Below are 25,337 nucleotides of genomic sequence, written 5' to 3'. Positions count from 1 at the left end.
TTAAAAAATTTATGTAAATATTTATGGTGATTTATTGAAATTTTTTGAACTATTTGATGATTTTTGAGACTTCTTGAAATTTGTTTGACAGGGTGATTTGGAAAGATGAATAGTCAACCTGAACAGTGTTTTTGAGCTAACAAGTTTAGCTAGTTGGGATTTTGAAGTTCGCTATGATATTTATTTTCTCTCGCCTTCCTTTTTCTTTTCTTTTTTTATTGATGTAAATTTTTGTGTTGTATATTTGTATTCATCAATAAAATTCCTTTTTCAACCGATCAAAAAAACAAAAAAAAAAAAAAAATTAGCCATAGCTAAATTTGGTGTCAAATGTGACGCAAGTTATAACAATTGATAAAATATTGCCTAATCATTGGAATTTAAGAAACTGATCTTCATGCTAAAAGGTGGTCCAAAGAATTCAGTTAATGGGTGTGGTGTTGGTATGATTAAGGATTATTTACACAAAGACCCCTTAAATAATTGAGAAATATCATTTTGATCTTCTGAATTATAAAACGTACAAATTGGCCTCCTAAATTATTAAGAAATATCAATTTACCTTCTAAACTATAAAAGCGTACAAATGTTCTATAAAAATGTACAAATTGGACCGTTAATGGAAGGTGTTAAACTTAAACATGCTAATAGTTCAGGGGTTTATTTATACTTTTTTTATAGTAGAAATGTGACACTTTTCAATAGATTAAAAGGTTCATTTATACGCTTTTGTAATGTAGAGATTTAAAATGATACTTCTCAAAAGTTTCGGGAATCTTTGTGTAAATAACTTTATAATTAACTAGTCGAGATGATCTGTCTCCTCCTTGTTCCATACTTTTCTAATTATTGATATTAATAATGTGATAATGTTAGAAAGATAGGAAAAATGAACCATGCTACTATAACAATGTGAGAAGAAACCAATAAATCAATAAAGGGATAAAATCAGAAAAATCCGATCATTAACGAAATTAAATATGATTTTAATGATCGAATGATCTCCAATTTTTATATTTGGTACGTATATGGCTTGAATGTTCGGCACTTGTTAGAGTTCTTTTGAGACTACATGGAATTATTTTGGTGCTCTGAAATTTTTAATATCTCTCAAGTAGATTATTTTTTTAAAAAAATTAAATTGATCAAAGATTGATAACTATTTATTCAAATCACATTTGCATTATATAAAAAAATAAGAAGTATTAATAGAGGGTAGAAGACCAAAAAAACAATGTGTAAAACATAGGGTGCAATTCCTTGTATGATGGGATGCAACTCAAAAATTTTGAGAGTGCAACTCAAAATTGCTGTAACGCCTCGTAATAATTACAATAATTCAACTCCAAACAACTAATACAAGATGACATAATAGAAATGATAAGCTAAACAAATGTTCATATACCCTAAGGCCCGGTTTGTTTTCCGAGATAGAATGGAGGAGATTCATAGTGAGGGGATTGATAGTAAGGGGATTAAGTAAAATTGTGTTTGTTTTGATGATAGTTGTTAGTGTAGGAATTGTTAAATTATTTTTATATAAAATAATAAAACAAATAAAAAAATATAAAAAATTAAACATTAATATTTAAAAAAAAAATTCCCAATATGTAGAAAATAAAAAAATTTCTGATCCCCTCACTATTTTTCTAATACCTTCTCCACCTCCTCCATTTCAATCCCCCTTCCAACCTCCATCTATATCACCTCCTCCATCCTAATCCCCTCCCATCTATTTAACCCCAAAACAAACGGGGCCTAAGGGCTTACATCTTTCCAAGCCAAGGCTTGGGTACATAAAAAATGAATCATAAGCTCAATACAATTAAAGCCCTAGGCTTGTACAAAAGTTAAATATAAAATAAACAAAACTGAGTCTTCAGCTTCACAATCCTTCCAAGTTAAGTCCTGGAGGCATATCACCAACACCTGAAAATGATTTTCCCAAGTAAGGTGGGCCAAAACCCAGTACAAACAATTTTAACACAATATATGAATATTAGCAAAGATATAAGTATGATATGCATATCCAATGCTCAAACATAATAAAATAAAATAAAATGATAATTATTAGTTTGATTTAAATGATGATCATAAAATAAATTATTAAAAAAAAAAACCAATAATGAGCTCGTAAGTCCAAACACGGCACGTTAATTTTTTATTTTATTTTATTTTTTTATATAATTTGTTATAACAACCACATATCAAGTTATAACAACAAATAATGTTTGGAAACTTTAATTTAAGAGTTTTAATCACTACAAAAAAATTGACTTTTTGTGACGGTAAAATACCGTCGCTAATACTCCTAATGCCGTCGCAAAAACTTTTTGCGACGGCAAAATGACTTTTTGTGACGGCAATAGGGGGTCGCAAATGGAGGGGTCGAGGGGTCGCAAAAGAATTTTTGCGACGGCATTTTTGCCATTTGTGACGGCTAATGTTTTTGCGACGGCATTTTTGCCTTTTGCGACGACACTGTGCAGTCGCTAATAATGTTTGAAATTTCTTGACTTTTTGCAACGGCACTATTTTACCGTCGCTAAAAATGTTATTTGAGACGACAAAAAATAGCGTCGCTAATAATCTTTTTTTGCAACGGCAAAAACACTGTTTTTGCAACGGTGTGGTGCCGTCGCAAAAAATATTAAAAATATAAAAAATTTTATTTTTTTGCGACAGTGTAATGCCGTCGCAAAAGTTATTAAAAAATAATAAAATTTCTATTTTTTGCGACAGTTTAGTGTCGTCGTAAAAAGTAAAACCTGTAACAAAATCAATAAAAATAATAAAATTTTATGTTTTTTGCGACAATGTAGTGCCGTCACAAAAAAGAAAAAAAAATCCTTCGATAAAATTATTAAAAATATTAAAATTTCTCCATAATAATTACATAATAATATAAAAATTCCTGTATAAAATAACAATTTCTTCATAATAAAATATTCTTCCATCCATAATTATCCTCCGATAAAATTTAAAAATATAAAAGAAATGAAAAAAATAAACACAATATAAATGAATAAAAATTACTTTTTTCTCCATTTATAAATTCACAATTCAAACAAAGCAAGAGTTCACAAAGGTAACCAATGATCACTTCTGTTACTTAACTCAGTTTTAATAAAAAGACTGACAATGTTCCCACAAATTCTTTATTCCACTTACAGTTTTGATCTTAAAATTTTCACCTCATCCCACAAAATCTTTTCTTTTTGAGTTGCACAATCTCACATATTCAATTCACCTGCAAGCTTGAAGGAAGGTCGAATGTTTCATCACTACAATACAAATCTGTACTATGAAAATTGGTTACAAAATATTCAACCCTCAGTTTTCCTCAAGGTTGAAATATGGAGGGAAACAGTATGTAATGTATAAAATGGGAAAATAAAAATTTTATTTTTTTCAACTCGTCATCCCGTCTGGTTATTTGGATTTGAAAGCCATTCACTAATCGAGCTGAAGGAAAGAAAGACATCTGATCCTTCTTGAGTTGGGTCCACCTACCAAAATAATTTGCAGCGAAATAAGAACTTCATTTACAGCATAATTTCTTCACATCATCCACACAAAAAACAATATGTATATAATCCGTCATATTTATAAATAAATAATGAGACCCACCATTAATTTTTGAATGTGATGTGTCCTACATGCAAATATGGTGGAGTTTATTGTGTGGATCTATCTAAGAAGTTGAAGAAAATGGTGAAACGTATTTGGTGATATATATATATATATATATATATATATAAACCCTCAAAAAACAAACCCATAATTTGAGGACATATTTTACAACCATTATTAATTAATGCAACATAATTTTTCTTAAGTTTTTTATTTTTTATTTTGGTACTACGTAAAAGTCTGTTTGTCTGTGTAATGTTTTTCATAAGTATTTGAGGGATGAAAATAACCTGTACGTAGTAACGAAGTAATGAAGAAAGAGAGCAATTTGAAGGCGAGCTAATTCTGCCCCTGGACAAAATCGAGCTCCTCCTCCAAACGGAGCATAAAATGGACTGCTTCTCCAATTTCTCTTTTCCTTTATATAGGAAACAAAACAAAAACTGTCAATTTTTATAGAGTAATGCAAACTGATCAAGGATTACACCTGAAGCCATGCTAATTTGATATTTGATAGATTAAATAGAAATTCTAGAATTAAGAAGGGAGTAAATAAATCAAGGATAATAACCTTTTGTACTTGGGTCAATCAACTAGGCCCTTGATTGGACAACAAGCCACACTGAATGTCTAGAGTTGCTTAGGCTATCTGGAAACATGGTATGGTATGGACTCTAGGGTAGACTCTATGCATTGGACAATCCACCTGGTTAGAGGTTGAGCTACATTTCAAGAAAAATATTAACCATCTAAAGTAATCAAGAGGGAAAACATTGCTAATAAAGCAATATTTGGCAAGACAACCCAACATGTGAAGGCAGCCCTCAATAACTATTTACACATTCATTATTCCTAACTTAACGGTATTGAAAGCATCCAACAAAATTCAACAGCAAGCGGAGTCAAAATCATACATGATCTAACATAAATTATGTAGATGTCAAGCATGAGGGAGAGCAACTATATGTTAGTAAAGATTTCTTTTTATTATTGTAAGTATATTTTAGGAATCCAGACCATGTGTGTTAGTTAACTAGTATCCAAAATGAGTGCAACACAATGTCAAGTATGAATATCAAAGATTGTTATTGGAAGTATACATGGAGACATGGCACCAAAAAGTGCTAAAAGGCCCAAAAATTCTCTCAGTATGTTTTTTTCATTGTGAAGCCTGCAAGAAGAGGCAGATCAAATTAATTGTTACTGATCATAAGAAAAAGATCAAATTAAACACAACCCAACACAGCACTTCTCAACCATTTAGGATTTTCTATGGAAAGTGAACTACATAAGAAAATAGTTCTTAGCAAGAACATCCAGTGTTGTGAATGACCCATAAGTTTCTCCATAATCTACACCACAAAATTTCACAATAAGATGAGTAAAAAAAAGGCAGGAATTTTGCGGGCATAGGTACCTACCTCAGAAGGAGCCTTCTTTAAACACAGGGAAACAAATTCTTTCATAGGACGAGAAAAATGTTCATCCAACTGCACAAGAAAAATTAAATAACTCACTTTAATTGAAAATTTTATTTATCAAGCATTAAGTCCAAGCCAATGGACGATCTGATCTCCCATTCGTCTCTACCATCACCCTCGACATTTGGGATCACTAAGTACCTGTAAGAAGAAGAAATATATGTTCATATCATAATCAATCATACCAGGGGCAGGGACTAAACAAAGTTCTGTTCTATGAAATTATATGACAGAAAAGAGCCTCTAAAAATGGTAAGTAGTAACTGGATTTGCCATAAGTTGTGTTATTACATAGTACATCGTGAAACATATATCCCATACAAAAATCATCACTGAAGAAAGATGTAAGCTCAAATCACTAACACTACCAATAAATCTTGAACCAGAAATGAATGGGAGGAAAAAAAGTGAAGCGAAGCCATGAAAACAGCATTAACTAGCCTGGTTCCCACAAATGCTAATGTTACTGAAGCAAGACTGACAACTTTTAAATAAAGCAACACCCATGTAAGTTGCAACCACTCCAAATAAAGGTTTTCATACTATTCTTGACAACTAAAGGCAAAATCTTACAAGATAAACTCTTAAATTATTAATAAAATACATGAATGAACCATGAGAATTCTCTATCATAATTAAAAATAAATAAAATAAAAGGCCCATAGACAAAAAGAGTAGGGGACTTACATCATAAGCTTCATTAATGTGGTGAAACTGAACCCCACAATTGTTTCCTCTGCAAACATCCGGATGATGCTGAAAATTGGATCATATTACAAACATAATTATTAATTAATAAAATGGGTTCCACATTAATAATTAATCAAAAAAAAATTAAATCAAATCAAATAAATGAAAAATAACATTAAATGAAACATGCATCAAATGCAATTGCAATTAAATTTTTATTTATTTTTTATCCGATATTTTTTCAAACCACTCATTCTAAGCATAATCAAAAATGTTTGAGAATCTAATTTTTTTTTGCAATAAGTGTCAACTTTACTACCTTGTCATATTAGGTGAATTTAAGATCTAAATCCTGAGTTTCTAACATTTTTCAAATGAATTTAAAAATAAAAAATTAATAGGAAAGGAGACCAATCAGAACCAGATTTTATAGAAGAAGATATTAATCAAAAAAGGAAAATATAAAAAACAACATTTGAAAAGAAAATGGAAAGAGAAATTACATGGAGAGCAAGTTGTCTGAAAGCTTTCTTGACCTCAGATTCAGAAGCACCTGGTTGAATCCTCAATGTCTTGTAGGGATCAGTGACAGCAGAAGAAGCAGAATACGAAGCAGTACAAACCCTAACCCTGTCATTTTTCCTCATCGCTTTCTTCTTCTTCGAATTCTTTAATTGGATCCACGAAGAAGATCCATAACCTCAGCCAATCATCCCAGCAACACTCGCCATTCTCAAAGATCTTGATCGCGATTCTCTCACAACCATTCGGATGACCTCCACCTCGTTGCCCGCCGTTGTCCCCCCTTGCCGCTGCTTGCAGTCGAGAGAGAGAAAGAGAGAGTATTTTGGGAATTTTTGAAATTGGGGATATTTTTGTTTAAGGGGTTGGGGATTGGGGATCGTGAGTGAGAAACAAAAGGGGGGAAAGTAAGGGGGGAATTAGAAACAGCGGGAAAACGAAAAAGAAAAAGAAGAGGGGGATTTGGGTAAACGTCGTCGTCGCCCATGCTCATAGTCGCGAGAGAGAGAGAGAGAGAGATTTGGTAGAAATTAGGGATTTTGGTTATAAGAGAGTGGGGATTTTGGGGGGCGCGAGAATGGAAAAAAAAGAGGGGAAACCGAGCGGGTGGGATTGGGAAAAAAAATAAAAAATAATAATTTTATCATAAATGAATATTTAAATAATAAAAAATAAATAAATAATAATTTTCATTTTCTTTTCGTTATTAAGGTTGAGAATTTATTTGTTTCATTTTTATTTCAATGAATAAAAAATTATTATTATTTTTTTTTATTTGGTAGAAGTAAGGATAATATTTTAATAAAAATTATTTTCTATTAGGAGTGATGAGTGAGAGAGAGAGACGGGGAGAGAGACAGACAGACAAAGAGAGAAAGAGATAGAGAGAGACAGAAAAAAGAGAGAGAAACAAGAGATCATGAGCGATACAAAAAGAGAGCGAAAAGAAATGAACGAGAGAGAGAATAGAAAAATAGAGAGATAGAGAGAAGATAGATGAGCGAGAGAGACAGAGAGAGAGAAAATGAGAGATGAGCGAGAGAAATAGAGAGAGAAAAGAGATGTGAGAGATAGAGAGAAGGGAGATGAGCGAGAGAGACAGAGAGAGAAGACAAATAAGAGAAATAGAGAGAAGAAAGATGAACGAAAGACACACAGACAGACAGACAAACAGACAGATAGACAAACAGATAGAGAAACAAGAGTGATGAGTGAAAGAGAGAAAGAGAAGAGTGGTGGTAGTTGAATGGCATTTGCAGTAGTGGTAAATGTGGTAAAGAAGATAGGTGGTGAAAGAGAGAGATGAGTGAGAGACAAATAGAGAAAAGAGATAGAGAGACAGAGAAAGAGACAAAGTGATGAGCGAGAAAGAGACAAAGTGGTCGCTAAAAGTACATTTTCTTGTAGTTAATCGATAAATTGAAAAGGAGCTCAATAAATAAAGAAGAGATGAGGGAGAGAGTGAGGAATGCGAATACAGTAGGGGAGAGAGACAAACAGACAGACAGGCAGACAGAGAGAGAAGAGTAATAAGTGAGAGAGAGAGAGAAAGAGATAGAGAGAGATAGACAGCAAAAGAGAGAGAAACAAGAGATGGGCAAGAGATAAACAAAAAGAGAGAGAAAGAAAGTGAAAAGAGATTAACGGGAGAGAGGCATAGAAAAAAAAGAGACAGAGAGAGTGGTAGTGGTAGTGGTAGTGGTCATAGTTCCACCCATTGATTTAAGTATGGTGTTTGTTTTAAGCTTTCAAATCATAATTCTACATCCATTTTTCAAAACTCAATTCAAAATATAATCATTACTTTTCGAAACTCATAACCAAACACATAATTCAAAACTCTTTTCAAAACTTAATTCAAATCAATTTTTTAAAAATTTTAAATATTTAAATATTTTAAAAATATTTTAATTTTCTGAGAGACAGATAAAGAAGAGAGACAAAGATAGAGTGATGAGCGAGAGAGAGAGAGAGACAAAGTGGTCGCTAAAAGTGTATTTTCTTATAGTGGATCGATAAATCGAGAAGGAGCTCGATAAATAGAGAGGATGGAAGTAAGAGAGTGAGCAAGGCGAACATAGTGAGGGAGAAAATAAACAAATAGACAAGTAAAGAGAGATAGAAGAGTGATGAGTGAGAGAGAGACAGGGAGAGAGAGAGATAGAAAAAAAGAGAGAAACAAGAGATGAGCGAGAGATAGACAAAAAGAGAGAGAAATAGAGCAAAAAGAGATGAGCGAGAGAGAGACACCGAAAAACAGAGAGACAGAGAGAGAAGAGAAATGGACGAGAGAGATAGAGAGAGATAGAAAGATAAGAGAGAGAAAGAAAAGATATGAGAGAGATAGAGAGAAGAGAGATGAGCGAGAGAGACAGAGAGAGAAAACTGATGAGAGAGATAGAGAGAAGAGAGATAGGCGAGAGACATAGAGAGAAAATAAGAGAGGGAAACAGACAGACAGAGAAAAAAGAGTGACGAGTGAAAGAGATAAAGAGAATAGAGAAAGATAGAGACAGAGAGACAGGAAAATGAAAAAATGAATGAAAAGAGAAATGTTATATCAAAAGAGTAAGACGATATTGTTTTTTTAATTTTTTTTGTGACAGAAAAATACCGTTGAATTTATTCAAACCATTTTTGTGACTATATATATATATGAAGCTATCTCAAAACCACAATCACTATGCTAGGTTAGAGTTTTTCAAAAACTGTTTTGAGAAAATTATACTTTCTTGTTTTCCGTGTTATATTGTTTTTACAGAATTTTTTTAATATTTTAAGTATTTTTTTTTAATCTTTAGACACACCTAACATAAATACGCCCAAAAAATAAAAATAAAAAATTGTAAAAAAAATCTTTTAAAAATTCACTAAATACCAAAAATACAAAAAAAAAAAAAACAATAATTCAATACATTTTTTTTTGTATTTTTATGTAATTATTAATTTTTAAAAATATGTTTTCATAATTTTTTATTTTTTAGATACATCTAAGTAAGCTGCATCTAAAAAAAATATTTAAAATTTAAAAAATATTCGCTAAAAACAAAAAAAAAAAACACGAAAGGCACTTTTGCGACGGCAGAAAATGTCGTCTCAAAAAAGCAGAGTATTTGCGATGACACCATTTGCCGTCTCAAAAAAGCAGAACATTTGTGACGACACAATTTGCCGTCTCAAAAAATGAGAGTATTTGCGACGGCTCATTTTTTGAGATGGCAAATTGTGCCGTCGCAAATGCTCTGCTTTTTTGAGATGGCAAATGGTGCCGTCGCAAATACTCTGCTTTTTTGAGACGACATTTTTTGCCGTCGCAAAAAAGTGACTTTTTGAGACGGCAAGTGTGCCGTCGCAAATAATTCCGTCTCATAAACTCACTTTTCTTGTATTGAATATAATTCTAATGATTTGGACAGTGTACATGTGAAGGCGTAGTCAATTCAAAAAAAAAAAAAAAAAAAACACCCAAATTTAAACCAAAAAAATAAACCCAAATTAAGAGTTTTAATGTAATTCTAATGATTTGGACAGTGTACATTTGAAAACTCCTCTTTTGATTTTAAACCAAAACTCTAAATTTGTTCAAAATCAACCCAAATTCCAATATTTATTACACATTAACAAATAGCTAAATTAAAACTCATAGAAGAGTGTAGAAAGTCCCTATCTCGAAGTTAGAGATCAAGGAGAGAGCGGAGAAACCTCAAATGAACCGAAATCCACTTTTGTTCTGATGAAAAGAGAGCCCACGGCGTGCTCTATCTTTTTCTCAAAAGGAGTAGGGTAGAGAGATCCCTAGATCCAAGTGTATTTGTAGAGAAAAGTTGGGTTTTAGAGAGAGAAATGGTCGATCTAGGGTTTTGAGAGAAAAATATATGAAAAAGTGATGTAAAAATGTGTTGTTGTGAACTGATATACGCGCAGCTCACTTGAACGCAAGAATTGTCACTTGAGCGACCAGACACAATAAGTTGTTCCGCTTGAGTGCAAGAAATTATACTCGAGCGCATAATACATACTCTCAAAAGTTTTACAGACAGAAGACCGTCGTTCGAACGCAAGAAGTCTCGGTCGGGCGAAGAACACTGCCTCCCTAGTATCTTTATAGGCCTGCAAAAGTACTAGGAGCTCACAAAGCTCGCTCGAGCGAAGAGGTCAAATTCTAAGCAACAACAGTTTGAACCAACTAGTAACCAACCTGTTCCAAACACATTCAGGACACTCCCAAACTCAAACTCAATGAGAAATAAGGAGAAACATGACAAGCACAACAATACAAAACCATGAAACCCGAGTCAAGAATACAAAATGGGCCGGGTCTAAATCAGAATCGCTATAATTGCACCATTCAATGTCTGTATAATTTTTTTAATTTGTTTTACTGAGAAGTAATTCATCTTAAAACAAAATTAACAATTTATTTTTTTAAATTACATGATAAATGTTATCTAATCATCTAACTATTAATTTAAGAGCATTTATACACAATTCCTAATTTATAAACTCATACTCTATGAAATCCTAATTAAGATTTTTTGGACCTTCAAGTTCTATTAAATTTTTAATAGTTAGAATTGCCCTTCAAATAATGATAGTTCGTCACTTATGATTATCTATATAGGAACGTGATTATTTGACATTTTGATTTTCAAAACTTTAAAATATCAACTTTCAAATTGAAAAAAAAAATTAAAAAATACTTGCAAAAAAAAAATTGAAAAAATTGAATTATTTTTTTATGCAAAGTTGAAAATTTTTTGTCTATAAAGGAATATGATGATGGAACATTAATGTGTAAAACTAAAAATAAAAACTTTGAAAATGAACAAACTGATAATGTTCTCAATTTTAAAACTAGAAAAAACTGATAATGTTCTTAATTTTATTGGATAGTTGAATCAAACTAATAAGTAGAAGGTTAAGAACGTTTAATTTCATGCTTTGTTTTTTTCATCAGTTAGTGAAACAATTATCTGAAATACTACTATGCAAAATTGATGATGTTCTTAATTTTAAAAATTGTAAAAAATTGATAATATTCTCAATTTAATAAATAGAACTTATCAGTTTAAAAAATTTTAAATAAGATATGAGTTATCATAACATTTATAAATATGACTTTTTATTAGTTTAATTTAAATGATGATCATATATAAAATTATTAAAAAGAACCAATAATGAGCTCGTAAGTCCAAACACGGCACGTTAATTTATTTATTTATTTATTTATTGTTGTTACAACCACATATCAAGCTATAACAACCGTAGTCAATCTTAAAATAAATAAATAAATAAATAACAATAACGAATAAAAAGGTAATGCAAAAGTCGGGACAAAAACAATGCAGTTTGCGCATTATGCATAAAGTAACATAGCACCTAACCCAACGCGGTACAATATGGCACCACGCGTTGTTTGGTAAAGACTATTTTTAAGTTGTTAGACTAAAATTTACAAAAAAAAATAAAATAGATTAAAATAATTAATAAGATAAAATGTGACATCATATAATTATTTTATTTTTTCTTCCACAAATATCATATCTAATTATAAAAAAATTCAACCATCTTCTCAAACATAAATATTTTAACCTATAATCAAAAACTAAAATATCCAACTTCCCAAACAAGGTCATATTTTTTTAATATACTATATAAAAAATGGAAAATTTCTAATGAGAAACTTCTTAAGAGTTTTAAATTCTCATTCTGAAATTATTGATTTTTTTTTAATTTATAAAATAGATTAAAAAAATTATTAATTGATTTATTTATTTAATCATTTTAAAAATAATAATTATCCTTTAATTTATGGATTTCAAATGAGAACATAACAAAAATATTTTATAATCTCTCCATCCTAATCTCTCTCACCAATTTTGAAAAAAAAATATTAAAACTTGTTTTCCTTCTCTTTCTCCCCCAAAAAATAGATAATATTTTTCATGAGAGTTGTAAGTATCTATCTATATCTTATATATTATATTATAACATAACAAAAATAATTAAAAATCAGATATACAAACAGCTAAAATTAATAAATTTGTTTATTTATTCAATTGAAATCTTTCTTTTGCCTCTCAATATCCAATTTTAAAATTTTAAAATTTTAAAATTTTTAAAGTCTATTTAAACAAATCTAATTTGAAAATATCTCTCACTATCATACTTTAAATCAATAAAACTTACATATCTAACTCAGATCATAACTTATCTAAATAATAATAATAAGCATAAATAGAATTGATTTTAAAAGTGTGAAGGAGATTGAGCAATTGATCGATCATGAAAAGAAAGATGCAGTTAGCGCATGCCAAAAATCGATTGAGAGAGAGAGAGAGAGTGTGTGTGTGTTAGGGCATCCCCATATATCGATTGAGAAAGAGAGAGAGAGGTTATTGTCGCAGATGGGGGGGTTTCGAGTTAAGCGAATTGTAGAGGGGTTAAAGTTAAAATGGAGGTTTGGTTGAGGGAAAATCGCTGAAGTACAGAGAGAGAGAGAGAGAGAGAGAGAGAGAGAGCTCCATACCTGATATCTAGTTGGAAAGAACGCCTTCACTTCAACGATGGAACCTAACAGAGGCTTATAGTTCCGTTATTGTTGGAAATCAAGGATTATACAGAGATTCAACAATGGAACCCAACAGAGGCTTCTTGTTATTAATGGAAATCAAGGGTTACACTGAGGAAGAGAAGAAGAGGGAGAGATGAAATAGAAAGAGTGAGGTAAGTGGGATGGAAATAGGAGGGTTAACCGGTTGCCCGGGTTTTCAATCTTTACCATTAAACAATTCAATGGCCTTGATCAATTCTTTGTAATCTTAAGGCTAATAATTAGGTTGCATATGTTGCACACCTAAACAGAGCCCAAATAAGAGGCCCTTGGTCTAATATTGGGGTTTAGCAAAAGTACATCATGCTAAAAAATAGCTATAGCAACCTTTTTTCATTTTTTTTTTAACGACATATATGCACAAGTCTTATTTTGTAAATTTATACTCTATTAAATCTTAAATAAAAAAAATTTCTCCTTCAAGACCATTAATTTTTCATAGACGAAGTTATCCCTCAAATAATAATTGTTCATCATTTGTAATTGTTTATAAAGAGTATGGTGATGTGACATTTATTTTGATTTTTAAAACTTCAAACCATCATAATTTTTACAATATACATTTATTTTTGATAAAATTTATATTTCTATAATCAACCCAACTAAATCTATTAAACAAGAATAATATTAAATTTAAAATTATATAAAAATAAAAATATGTTTTTTATTATAAATTTAAAGTTTAAACCATTTTTAATAATAAATTTTCTTAATTTACTTAACTAACAATATTTACTTGTTCTAATTTTTTCTTATATAATATATGGAATTGGTTGAGTTAATTAAGAGAAAATTTCATACAAAAATGGAGAAAAATCATACTTAAAATGAAAAAATTACACTACAAATTTCATCCAAAAATTAAAAAATTACGTTGCAACTATGAAATTTATCTAAAATATATGATTACTAAAATTTAAAAAATGTTTCAGTTTGAAGAACTTTCTTAGTTTAGAAAATTGAAAAGTAAGTCAATTTACATTTTCTTAATTTCTAACCATAAATTAAAATTTTAAACAAATTAAATATATCTTTCACACATAAACATACATAAACAAATTAAGAAATATCTCAATTACGGAATTAAGAAAATAAAAATTTCTTAGTTGACGAAGCAATTATACGGACTATTTCGGTGCAAAGTTGAGAAATTTCTCAGTTTTACTAGATAATTTTACAAATTGAGAAATTGTTAGTTTTGTATAGCTCAAAAACTAATATTTCACTTTTATAAAATTTTATATACTATATTGGTCTTGTTTGATAGATCTCATTGTGTAGACTCTAAACTATGATTTTTTTTTAAATTAAAAATAAATATATATATATATATAATAAAAGTTATGAAGTTTTTAAATTTTGAAACAACAAAACAAAAGTAAATGTGACAACATTAGTGCCCACTTGAACTAGGAGAAATTATCTAATATTTTTAGGGCATGGTCAGTGGTTACTAGGAGGTTTGTAATTGGTAGAAAGGGTAAGGCCTACAATTTTGTGTTAGGGCATAAAACATAATGCTCGGTGAGTGGTGAATAATAATATCATGTAGTGTACTTAGAGCACCTAAGAATTTTTTAGGGCAAAATTCACTTTACCCCTTTATGGTTTAGCCTCAGAGCACTTTATCCCCTGTGGTTCAAATATCGGTGGAGAACTTCCTTATGGCTTTGGACTAAAGTGCTACAGTTAATTCTTTCATTAAAGATAATAAAGGTGTGCCATACTCTCCCAAATTTAGAGTGGGCAATGCAAAAGTTCTAAATCAAAGTAAAAAATTAAATCAAATGTCAAAAATACCCTCATATTCATTTTATTCTCCAAATTAATTCTTAATCCTAACCAAACACTATAGCGATTCCGGTATTCCCTTTACTGTTATGTTGCATTCCGGACTCGGTTTCGTGGAATTGGTAGTTGTGTCTATCTTGTTGTCGTCCTTTAATTCCCTTTGTTTGAGTTTTAGGATGTGTTGGGCTTGGTTGTTACAGGTTGGTAGAGCTTTGGCTCCCATTACTGTTGCCCAGTTTTTGAGTGGTCCGCTCGAGCGGGTCATTTTACGCTCGAGCGGGGTTTACACCCTTCCAGCATTTCGAGTCCCTACAAAACTTCTGCAGGTGTGTTTTCTACGCTCGAGCGGGTTTCTTGCGCTCGAGCGGGTTGAGCTTGAGCGGGCTTGTTGGCGCTCGAACGGGTAGTACCTCGTTGGTGAAAGTTCTGGGAGATAAAAATCTACGCTCGAGCGGACTGGTTTTCGCGCTCGAGCGGATGTACTTTATTCTTGTGTCTTTGCGCTCGAGCGGGCCTTATTGCGCTCGAGCAGGAATGTCGTATAACTGAGGGCAGCTGGGCATTTTTGAATCATTTTCTACACTTCCTCTCTCTCTCTTACTTTTCCAAAACGCCATTTGAGAGCTTCTCTCTCTAGAAACTCCCTTCTCTCTAGGGTTTGATCTAGTTAGAGTGTTCCCCTCCCCTTTGGCCTTTGTAAAAGTTGTGTTGATCGTCGAGGGCTACATTTTGATCCGAGAAACTTGTGGTTTGGAGCATTTTGGTTTTCTTCATCCTCTTCTCTTGGGCTCCGAATTTGAGGTAGGGATTCCTATTCACTACTATGGGTTTTAACCTAGATTTTGGGCATTTTGTTAAATGGTTGATTTTGGGACTTAGGGTTTCAAAAAGTAAAAATGGGGGTTTTGTCATTTTGATTCTTAAACATGTATTTTGGGTTTCAAAATGGTGTTATTGATGTTGGTTGTTGATATATAGACCATTGGGTCAATATTGGAAAATGGGGTAGTAAACCCTAATTGGTTGTATAAATTAATTAGTATGATTAATTTGGAAAAATTGTGGTTATATGAAATTGAGTTGGAAATAATGAAATTGGCTCATTATATAGTAGAATAGTGGAGTTGGATTTATTAATCGCTCACTTTTGAAAACATTGATATTTTATCTATTGGAGCTTTTATTATCTGTTTAGAAATAATTGTTTGGGCTACCGGTGGAGGGTAGTTTTGATTGTTGTAGACAATGCATGATGATTAGGAAAACTAAAACTAATCAATTGAATATGTCATAGAGTATGACGATTGTTAGAATACATTAACGTTATGTATTGATTGATTGTGTATATAACCTATGTGTATATACGTTGTGTGTGTGGGAGGAGATAGGGGATGTACTCCACGATTTAGGAGAAGATAGGGGATGGACCTCTAAACCGGATGTTGTTTGGGAGGAGATAGGGGATGGACTCCACTGATACAGCTCATATGCTTGTCAGTTAACGTGTTGATACAGCTTATATGCTTATCTATGGAAGTGTTGTTACAGCTCATATGCTTATCTTTGGAAATGTTGATATAGCTAATATGCATATTTGTTGAAATGTAGATACAGCTTGTATGCTTATCTGTTGAGATGTTGATACAACTAGTATGTTTATCTATTGTGAAATGGGAGACGTTTAATATGAGTCACTGTCTCATATAAGTGGTTGGCCAGGTTCTGAGCCGTTGACGTAAATTGTGAAATTGATAAGAAATGGAAACTGAAATGAAATATGAACATAGTGGTCATGAAATGGAAATGGGTTATGAATTGATTTATGGAAATTGAACATTTATCAATTGCTAATGTCTTAGTTATTACTCATACTGTGTTTAGCATATCTCTACTGGGCGTTGGCTCACCCTTTATGGGACATCATTTTCAGGTACAGGTAGCATGCCACCTCCAAGGACATAGCTTGGGAGGTTAGAGGCAGACAGACTGCTTTTGTTGTTTGCTTTCTTTTGATGTATTACATGTAAATTCAAGCCAATGGCTTAATATGTATTGAGTTAGCACTCTTCTTTTTGTAACCAAGTGTTAACTTGGAAAGCTGTAAGCCCGTAGGGCATTTGCTTTTGTTGTTAACATGTAATACTTTTGTAAGAACTACTCTGATTAATGGGAAGATGGTTAGTTTCTTTTATATCAATGCATGTCTAAAGTGATGGGTTTTATGTATTATTTTAAGGGCGTTACAACTTGGTATCAGAGCTACCGGGTTCGAATACTTTGGGTACGTGGGAAGTGATTAGGATCACAATGGGTTTGTCTCGCTTGATAGAGACTTAGATGTAGTGTTATGTTCTTAGATGATAACATGTTTATGTGACTATGTGGGTATGAAACGTAGTTTCTACGATGTTGATTAGATCTTTGGGTTTCTGGGAGTCTTGTTGGAAAAGCACTTGATCAATGCTGTTTCTAACTGGAACTCAATTAACGCCTCGGGACTATCATTATCCGGAAATGAAATTCGTAATTGCTTATGTGATTATGTGCTTATGTGGAGTGAATTACAGTTGTCCATGCATTAGGACGTGAGTGTTATAGCTTCGGCACATTTGTGAATGTGCTAATGGTCTTGGTTACCTTTATTAGGATGTCAGGACGAGCACGTGGTAGGCGTGGCAGGCGTGGTAGGCAGGAGATGCCTTTACCGGATGATATCCCGGCACAGCAGGAGGGTGTTGGTCAGGCCAATGTGGCCGAGCCAGCGGGTCAGCAGGCTATGAGTGCCTTGGCCCGAGAGATAGCAGGAGCTTTGGGTATTCTCAGAGCAGGGGATCAGGAACAGGCCCACGCAGCTGAGGCAAGGCCTTCCTTCTTGAAGAGGGAATTCTTTCGGTCCAATCCGGACGAGTTTGTTGAGGATCCGAATGAGCCACTTAAGGCTGACGAGTGGTTGGAACAGATGGAGAAGACGTTCGAGATGCTTGGCATCGAGGATGGGGCTTTAAAGGTGACCTTGGCATCCTTCTAACTGAAGGGAGATGCGGGTCAACGGTGGAAGTACGAGAAGGGCAGTGTTGGTGGTGCATGGGAGGCGTTTGTGAATGCTTTCCAGGAGAAGTTTTTATCTTCAACTGCTAGGGAGAAGCTGAGGGAGCAGTTTTGCCAGCTTAAACAGCAGGGCTTGTCAGTGGCCGAGTTTGAGGCTACTTTTACTAGTCTGCCCAGGTTTGCACCTGAACTTGTGGCGTCTGAGGAACGTCGTTGCTTTGAGTTTGAGCGGAAGTTGAGACGTGGACTCAAGCTGAGAGTTGGAGGGTCCTTTATCCGAGAGTACAGACGTTTGGTTGATGCTGCAGCTCATATGGAGATTACGATGTAGAAGGAGGATGAAGGGTAGAGAGGCTCCAAGAGGAGCCAAGATGGTCAGGGTGACGGCAGGAGACAGAGGGGTTCTAACCCTCAGCAGTCTCAGGGAGGTTTGACTAGATCGACCTTTCCAGTACCGAGTGCGGGCTCTGGGAGAGGTAGTCAGGGAGGCTTGACTTGTTTTGCGTGTGGCCAGCTGGGTCACAAGTCTTCGGTTTGCCCGCAGAAGGGAGGGGGTCAGCGAGCTGCTTCTTCTTCAGCTAGACCTCAGGGCCAGAGTCAGGGCAGGGGCCAGCCTTTGTCTTGTTATCAGTGTGGTCAGCCTGGGTACCTAAAGAGGTATTGCCCACAGTTGAGTGCCACTTCAGGAGTGTCTGGTTCTAAGCAGACGCAGAGTTATCAGCCAGTTCAGTCTGTGCAGGCCTCGAGGGCCAATCCGGGAGCTTCGTCATCCCAGTCAGTGCAGCAGTCTTTTGCTCCTAGAGGTGAGCAGGTGGGTCAGAGGCCTACAGGGCGCGTGTATGCTGTTACCGCGCAGGACCTAGTACCGGCTCCATCCGTAGTGAGAGGTACCTTCTTGTTTTGCAACTCGGTTGCTAATGTATTGATTGATATGGGTGCATCTCATTCTTTTGTATCTGCTGCATTCGCATCTGTGTTGGTGTTGGAGTTGGCATAGTTAGCGTCTCCTATTTGTGTTGTATCACCTGTTGGGGGTGAATTGATTTTGAAACACGGATGTAGAGGTTGTGATATAGAGGTCGCCGACCATAGGCTTCCTTTTCCTTTTGTTGTCATGCCCATGAAGGGTTTTGATGTTATTTTGGGTACGGACTAGCTATCAACATACCGGTCTGTTATTGATTGTTACCGCCAGAGGGTCACAGCATGTACCTTGAGCGGAGAGTGTTTCCATTTCTTAGGGGATCGGGTTGGTAGTGTGTTGCCACCGATGTATGATCCGCGAGGGCGGAATAAGCTTAGTGGTCTACTTGCTAGCTTTATGAGTGGTGAGTGTGATGAGACCCAGATTGTATTGCCGAGGGTGGTTTGGGAGTATTCGGACGTTTTTCCCGAGGATCTCGTCAGTTTGCCACCTCATCGAGAGATAGAGTTCTCTATTGATTTAGTGCCCGGCACAGCGCCGATTTCTATGGCACCATATCGTTTTGCCCCAGCCGAGTTGAGTGAGTTGAAGATTCAGCTCCAGGAATTGCTAGATAAGGGTTTTGTTCGCCCTAGTGTTTTGCCGTGGGGAGCACCGACCCTCTTTGTTAAAAAGAAAGATGGTGCCTTGAGATTGTGTATCGACTACCGAAAGTTGAATCGGGCTACGGTTAAGAATAAGTACCCTATGCCCCATATAGATGATTTGTTTGACCAGTTGAAGGGTTCCCGTTGTTTCTCTAAGATAGACTTGAGATCGGGTTACCACCAGTTGAGGGTCAGGGAGGAGGATATTCCTAAGACGGCATTCCGTACGCGGTATGGCCATTATGAGTTTCTGGTGATGCCATTTGGGCTTACCAATGCACCAGCAGTCTTTATGGACTTGATGAACCGGATCTTCCGGGAATTCTTAGATCGATTTGTGGTCGTTTTCGTGGACGACATTCTTATCTATTCACCTTCTGAGGAGGAGCACGAGGAACACTTGAGAGTGGTGCTTGAATTGCTTAGAGCCCATAGGTTGTATGCCAAGTTTGGGAAGTGTGAGTTCTGGCTAGGAGAGGTCAAATTCTTAGGCCATGTGGTATCCGGGGAAGGGGTGTCTGTTGATAGATCCAAGGTAGAGGCAGTGCAAGATTGGGCACAGCCTAAGAGTGTGTTTGAGATCCACAGTTTTCTGGGATTAGCTGGGTATGACCGTCGGTTTGTGAAAGATTTCTCCAGGCTAGCTTCGCCGTTGACTAGATTGACGCGGAAAGGGATCAAGTTTGTGTGGAGTGAGACTTGCGAAAAGTCGTTCCAGGAGTTGAAGGTTAGATTGACCACCGCTCTGGTTTTGATTATTCTGGAGAGAGGGTTGGGTTATGCGGTTTATTGGGATACCTCACGAGAGGGTTTGGGTTGTGTGTTGATGCAAGAGAGGAAAGTGGTAGCTTATGGCTCACGTCAGTTAAAAATACACGAGAAAAATTACCCTACACACGACCTAGAGTTAGTAGCAGTGATCTTCGCCTTGAAGATTTGGAGGCACTACCTTTATGGTGAGAGGTTCGAGGTGTTCTCGAACCACAAGAGTTTGAAATACCTTTTTACACAGAGAGACTTGAATCTGAGGCAGAGGAGGTGGATGGAGTTCATTGAGGACTATGATTTTGAGTTGCACTATCACCCAGGAAAGGCCAATGTTGTGGCCGATGCCCTTAGTAGGAAACCCATTAGTGATGTAGCTTGTATAGCCATCTGGGAATGGGAGATGTTGGGTGCACTTGGCGAGTTTGATTTGCTTCTGGGCGAATCTGTTGAGGCTGCGGCCTTGTTTTTTGTTATTGTGCAGCCTACACTTGTGACCCGAGTGTTAGAGGCACAGAAAGGTGACCTTGAGGTAGAATCCCTCCGAGAGAAGATCTCCAGTGGGAAGGTTGAGAAGGGTTTGACGGTGTATCCCGACCTAAGTGTGAGATACCGAGACCGTTTGTTTGCGCCGGAGTCTTTCCGAGAGGAAGTACTCCGAGAGTTCCATCATTCACGCCTTGCGGTGTATCCGGGAGGCACTAAGATGTATCGGGATTTGGGTCGCTAGTTTTGGTGGCGGGGTATGAAGAGAGATGTGGCTGTTTTCGTATCAAAGTGTCTTACTTGTCAACAAGTGAAGGCCGAGCATCAGAGGCTAGCGGGTTTGTTGCAACCCTTGCCTATTGCCGAGTAGAAGTGGGAGCATGTCACTATGGACTTCGTTGTAGGTCTTCCGAGGACTCAGCGGGGTAGTGATGCCATTTGGGTGGTTGTAGACCGGTTGACTAAGTCGGCGCACTTCATTCCTATGCGCGTGAGAGATTCGGTAGATCATCTCGCCGACTTGTATATTCAGGACATAGTGAGATTGCACGGGGTCCCAGTGATGATCGTCTCAGATAGAGATCCTTGTTTTACTGCTAGGTTGTGGCAGAGTTTGCAGAGTGCCTTGGGCACTAAGTTGACCTTTAGTACGGCTTATCATCCTCAGACTGACGGGCAGTCCGAGCATACTATTCAGATCCTTGAGGATATGCTTCGAGGTTGTGTCATTGACTTTAGTGGGATGTGGGAGAGGCACTTGCCCTTGGTGGAGTTTGCCTACAACAACAGTTTTCAGTCTAGCATCGGTATGGCACCGTTTGAGGCCTTGTATGGCCGACCGTGTAGGTCTCCAGTGTGTTGGGCCGAGGTGGGTGATGCACCTTTGTTGGGTCCAGAGTTGGTTAAGGAGACGACAGAGAAAGTTGAACTTATCCGTAGGAGGCTTGTTACAGCCCAGAGTCGCCAAAAGAGTTATGCCGACAGTAGGAGGAGGCCTTTGGCGTTTGAGGCAGGTGATCATGTCTTCTTGAAAATATCACCTAGGCGAGGTCTGATGAGGCTCGGGAAGAGTGGGAAGTTATCCCCTTGGTTTATCGGTCCCTTTGAGATCCTTGAGAGGATTTGGGAGGTTGCTTATTGTTTAGCTTTGCCACCGCAGTTGTCCAGGGTACATGACATGTTTCATGTGAGTATGCTTCAGAAGTATGAGCCGTATCCGTCCCATGTGTTAGATTGGACCGACTTAGAGGTAGATGAGGATGCCTCTTATGAGGAGAGACCGGTTCGAGTCTTGGATAAGCGGGTCAAGTCTTGCGAGGCAAGACCATTCCCTTGGTAAAGGTTTTGTGGAAACATCATGGAGTGGAGGAAGCCACTTGGGAACGTGAGTTGGAAGTCCGCGAGAAATATCCGGACTTGTTTGTTGATGTGTAACCATGCCTTGGTAATTTTGTAATATCGTTGAACTTTAAGAGCATTATATATGTCTTAAGTTGTAAAACATTGTGAATGTTTTGGTTAATGGAAATTTGTTATAACATTGCATATGTTCAATGTATTGTGGGAATGCAAGCATGATGTTAATGTTGCATGTATTATAGAATTGTGGAAAATGAGTTGAAATTGGTAAATTTCAAAGGAATGCATGTTGATAATGTAGGTTGTTATGTATAATGTGATATGCCTCTTGAAAAGAGATGGGATTGATCGATAACGGGTCGGATTGTTTAACATTATGTTGTAATATTGTTGGGAATGGAGAAAACTTGTTTTTGATAAACTTGTATTTAATTTCGGGGACGAAATTCTTTAAAGGGGGAAGGTTATAGCGATTCCGGTATTCCCTTTACTGTTCTGTTGCATTCTGGACTCGGTTCCGTGGAATTGGTAGTTGTGTCTATCTTGTTGTCGTCCTTTAATTCCATTTGTTTGAGTTTTAGGATGTGTTGGGCTTAGTTGTTACAAGTTGGTAGAGCTTTGGCTCCCATTGCTGTTGCCCAGTTTTTGAGTGGTCCGCTCGAGCGGGTCATTTTACGCTCGAGAGGGGTTTACACCCTTCCAGCATTTCGAGTCCCTGCAAAACTTCTGCAAGTGTGTTTTCTACGCTCGAGCGGGTTTCTTGTGCTCGAGCGGGTTGAGCTCGAGCAAGCTTGTTGGCGCTCGAGCGGGTAGTACCTCGTTGGTGAAAGTTCTGGGAGATGAAAATCTACGCTCGAGCGGACTGGTTTTCGCGCTCAAGCGGATGTACTTTATTCTTGTGTCTTGGCGCTCGAGCGGGCCTTATTGCGCTCGAGCGGACCTAGTTTTTTGTTCTTGACGCTCGAGCGTTGTGTTTTCCGTTCGAGCGGGAATGTTGTATAACTGAGGGCAGCTGGGCATTTTTGAATCATTTTCTACACTTCCTCTCTCTCTCTTACTTTTCCAAAACACCATTTGAGAGCTTCTCTCTCTAAAAACTCCCTTCTCTCTAGGGTTTGATCTAGTTAGAGTGTTCCCCTCCCCTTTGGCCTGTGTAAAAGTTGTGTTGATCGTCGAGGGCTACATTTTGATCCGAGAAACTTGTGGTTTGGAGCATTTTGGTTTTCTTCATCCTCTTCTCTTGGGCTCCGATTTTGAGGTAGGGATTCCTACTCACTACTATGGGTTTTAACCTAGATTTTCGGCATTTTGTTAAATGGTTGATTTTGGGACTTAGGGTTTCAAAAAGTATAAATGGGGGTTTTGTCATTTTGATTCTTAAACATGTATTTTGGGTTTCAAAATGGTGTTATTGATGTTGGTTGTTGATATATAGACCATTGGGTCAATATTGGAAAATGTGGTAGAAAACCCTAATTGGTTGTATAAATTAATTAGTATGATTAATTTGGGAAAATTGTGGTTATATGAAATTGAGTTGGAAATAATGAAATTGGCTCATTATATAGTAGAATAGTGGAGTTGGATTTATTAATCGCACACTTTTGAAAACATTGATATTTTATCTGTTCGAGCTTTTATTATCTGTTTAGAAATAATTGCTTGGGCTACCGGTGGAGGGTAGTTTTGATTGTTGTAGACAGTGCATGATGATTAGGCAAACTAAAACTAATCAATTGAATATGTCATAGAGTATGACGGTTGTTAGAATACATTAACGTTGTGTATTGATTGATTGTGTATATGACCTATGTATATATACATTGTGTGTGTGAGAGGAGATAGGGGATGTACTCCACGATTTAGGAAAAGATAGGGGATGGACCTCTAAACCGGATGTTGTTTGGGAGGAGATAGGGGATGGACTCCACTGATACAGCTCATATGCTTGTCAGTTAACGTGTTGATACAGCTTATATGTTTATCTATGGAAGTGTTGATACAGCTCATATGCTTATCTTTGGAAGTGTTGATATAGCTAATATGCATATCTGTTGAAATGTGGATGCAGCTTGTATGCTTATCTGTTGAGATGTTGATACAACTAGTATGTTTATCTATTATGAAATGTGAGACGTTTAATATGAGTCACTGTCTCATATAAGTGGTTGGCCAGGTTCTGAGCCGTTGACGTAAATTGTGAAATTGATAAGAAATGGAAACTGAAATGAAATATGAACATAGTGGTCATGAAATGGAAATGGGTTATGAATTGATTTATGGAAATTGAACATTTATCAATTGTCAATGTCTTAGTTATTACTCATACTGTGTTTAGCATATCTCTACTGGGCGTTGGCTCACCCTTTATGGGACATCATTTTCAAGTGCAGGTAGCATGCCACCTCCAAGGACATAGCTTGGAAGGTTAGAGGCAAACAGACTGCCTTCGTTGTTTGCTTTCTTTTGATGTATTACATGTAAATTCAAGCCAATGGCTTAATATGTATTGAGTTAGCACTCTTCTTTTTGTAACCAAGTGTTAACTTGGAAAGCTATAAGCCCGTAGGGCATTTGCTTTTGTTGTTAACATGTAATACTTTTGTAAGAACTACTCTGATTAATGGGAAGATGGTTAGTTTCTTTTATATCAATGCATGTCTAAAGTGATGGGTTTTATGTATTATTTTAAGGGCGTTACAAACACTAACCCTAACGGTGGTGCTACATGCACCAATTAGTGCACTAACTAGTGTACCTACACCAGTTATGCATTTGTAGTGGCTCGAATCAGTTTAACCTGATCATTTTCTTTGACACGGGGTTGTTCTGAGTGAGTTAGACCTTTCTGAGTTGTTTGGACCTTCGGGTTATGTTAGAGGGTTTGCTGGACAGCAGCCCAGAAACCTGAGCATAGACTGGTCGAGCCCACGACCAATAAGCATCGCGCCTACAATGGGCATTAGTGCAGGTGGTGGCTGTGGCCAGGCCGTGATGAAAACCAACTCTCAAGTCCTATGTATGGGAGCAGAGGTGCGTAGGTTGTGAGAGATTGCAGTGTCAGGCCACAGCTCAATAAGTCGCACTCGCGAATGGGGTAGTTGTGCTCGCAACCGTGCAATCCAGTTAGTCATACCCGCGGTAGACCTGGTCATGCCCGCGACCAGGTCGGTGGCTAAGTTGGCAGCCGCAGCCTGGGGTTCGCGCCTGTGGTCTGTTTTTCTATATAAGGGTCCAAAAAGTTGAAAATATCACTTTTCAGATCTGTTTCTTCCCTTTCTCTCTCATTTTCGTCATTTTTTACTTTTTCAACCCTTTGAGCTTGGGTTTCATCTATTTTTACCCACCTTCTACCCCTAGTCCCTTATATAAAAATG

General features: G+C 36.2%; 1 protein-coding gene across 1 annotated transcript in view; it reads right to left on the bottom strand.

Annotated features, from left to right (window-relative positions):
- Positions 1-6,528, bottom strand: part of LOC114300697 (putative inactive disease susceptibility protein LOV1) — a 35,959-nt gene extending 29,431 nt beyond the window's left edge. The window contains exons 1-6 of the mRNA XM_082908497.1: positions 6,308-6,528; positions 5,719-5,870; positions 5,256-5,328; positions 5,055-5,123; positions 4,891-4,985; positions 4,734-4,804 (exon numbers count right to left, since the gene is read on the bottom strand). Coding sequence (XP_082764623.1) covers positions 4,734-4,804; positions 4,891-4,985; positions 5,055-5,123; positions 5,256-5,328; positions 5,719-5,870; positions 6,308-6,451 — 604 coding nt within the window. The 5' untranslated portion in view covers positions 6,452-6,528. The remainder of the gene's footprint in view (positions 1-4,733; positions 4,805-4,890; positions 4,986-5,054; positions 5,124-5,255; positions 5,329-5,718; positions 5,871-6,307) is intronic.
- Positions 6,529-25,337: the final 18,809 nt, after the last annotated feature.

This window comes from Camellia sinensis, chromosome 15, assembly GCF_055761805.1.
Source record: "Camellia sinensis isolate YWXY chromosome 15, ASM5576180v1, whole genome shotgun sequence".
NCBI lineage: Eukaryota > Viridiplantae > Streptophyta > Magnoliopsida > Ericales > Theaceae > Camellia > Camellia sinensis.
Note: the sequence above shows the minus strand (reverse complement) of the source record. Positions and strands in the feature narration are given on the sequence as shown.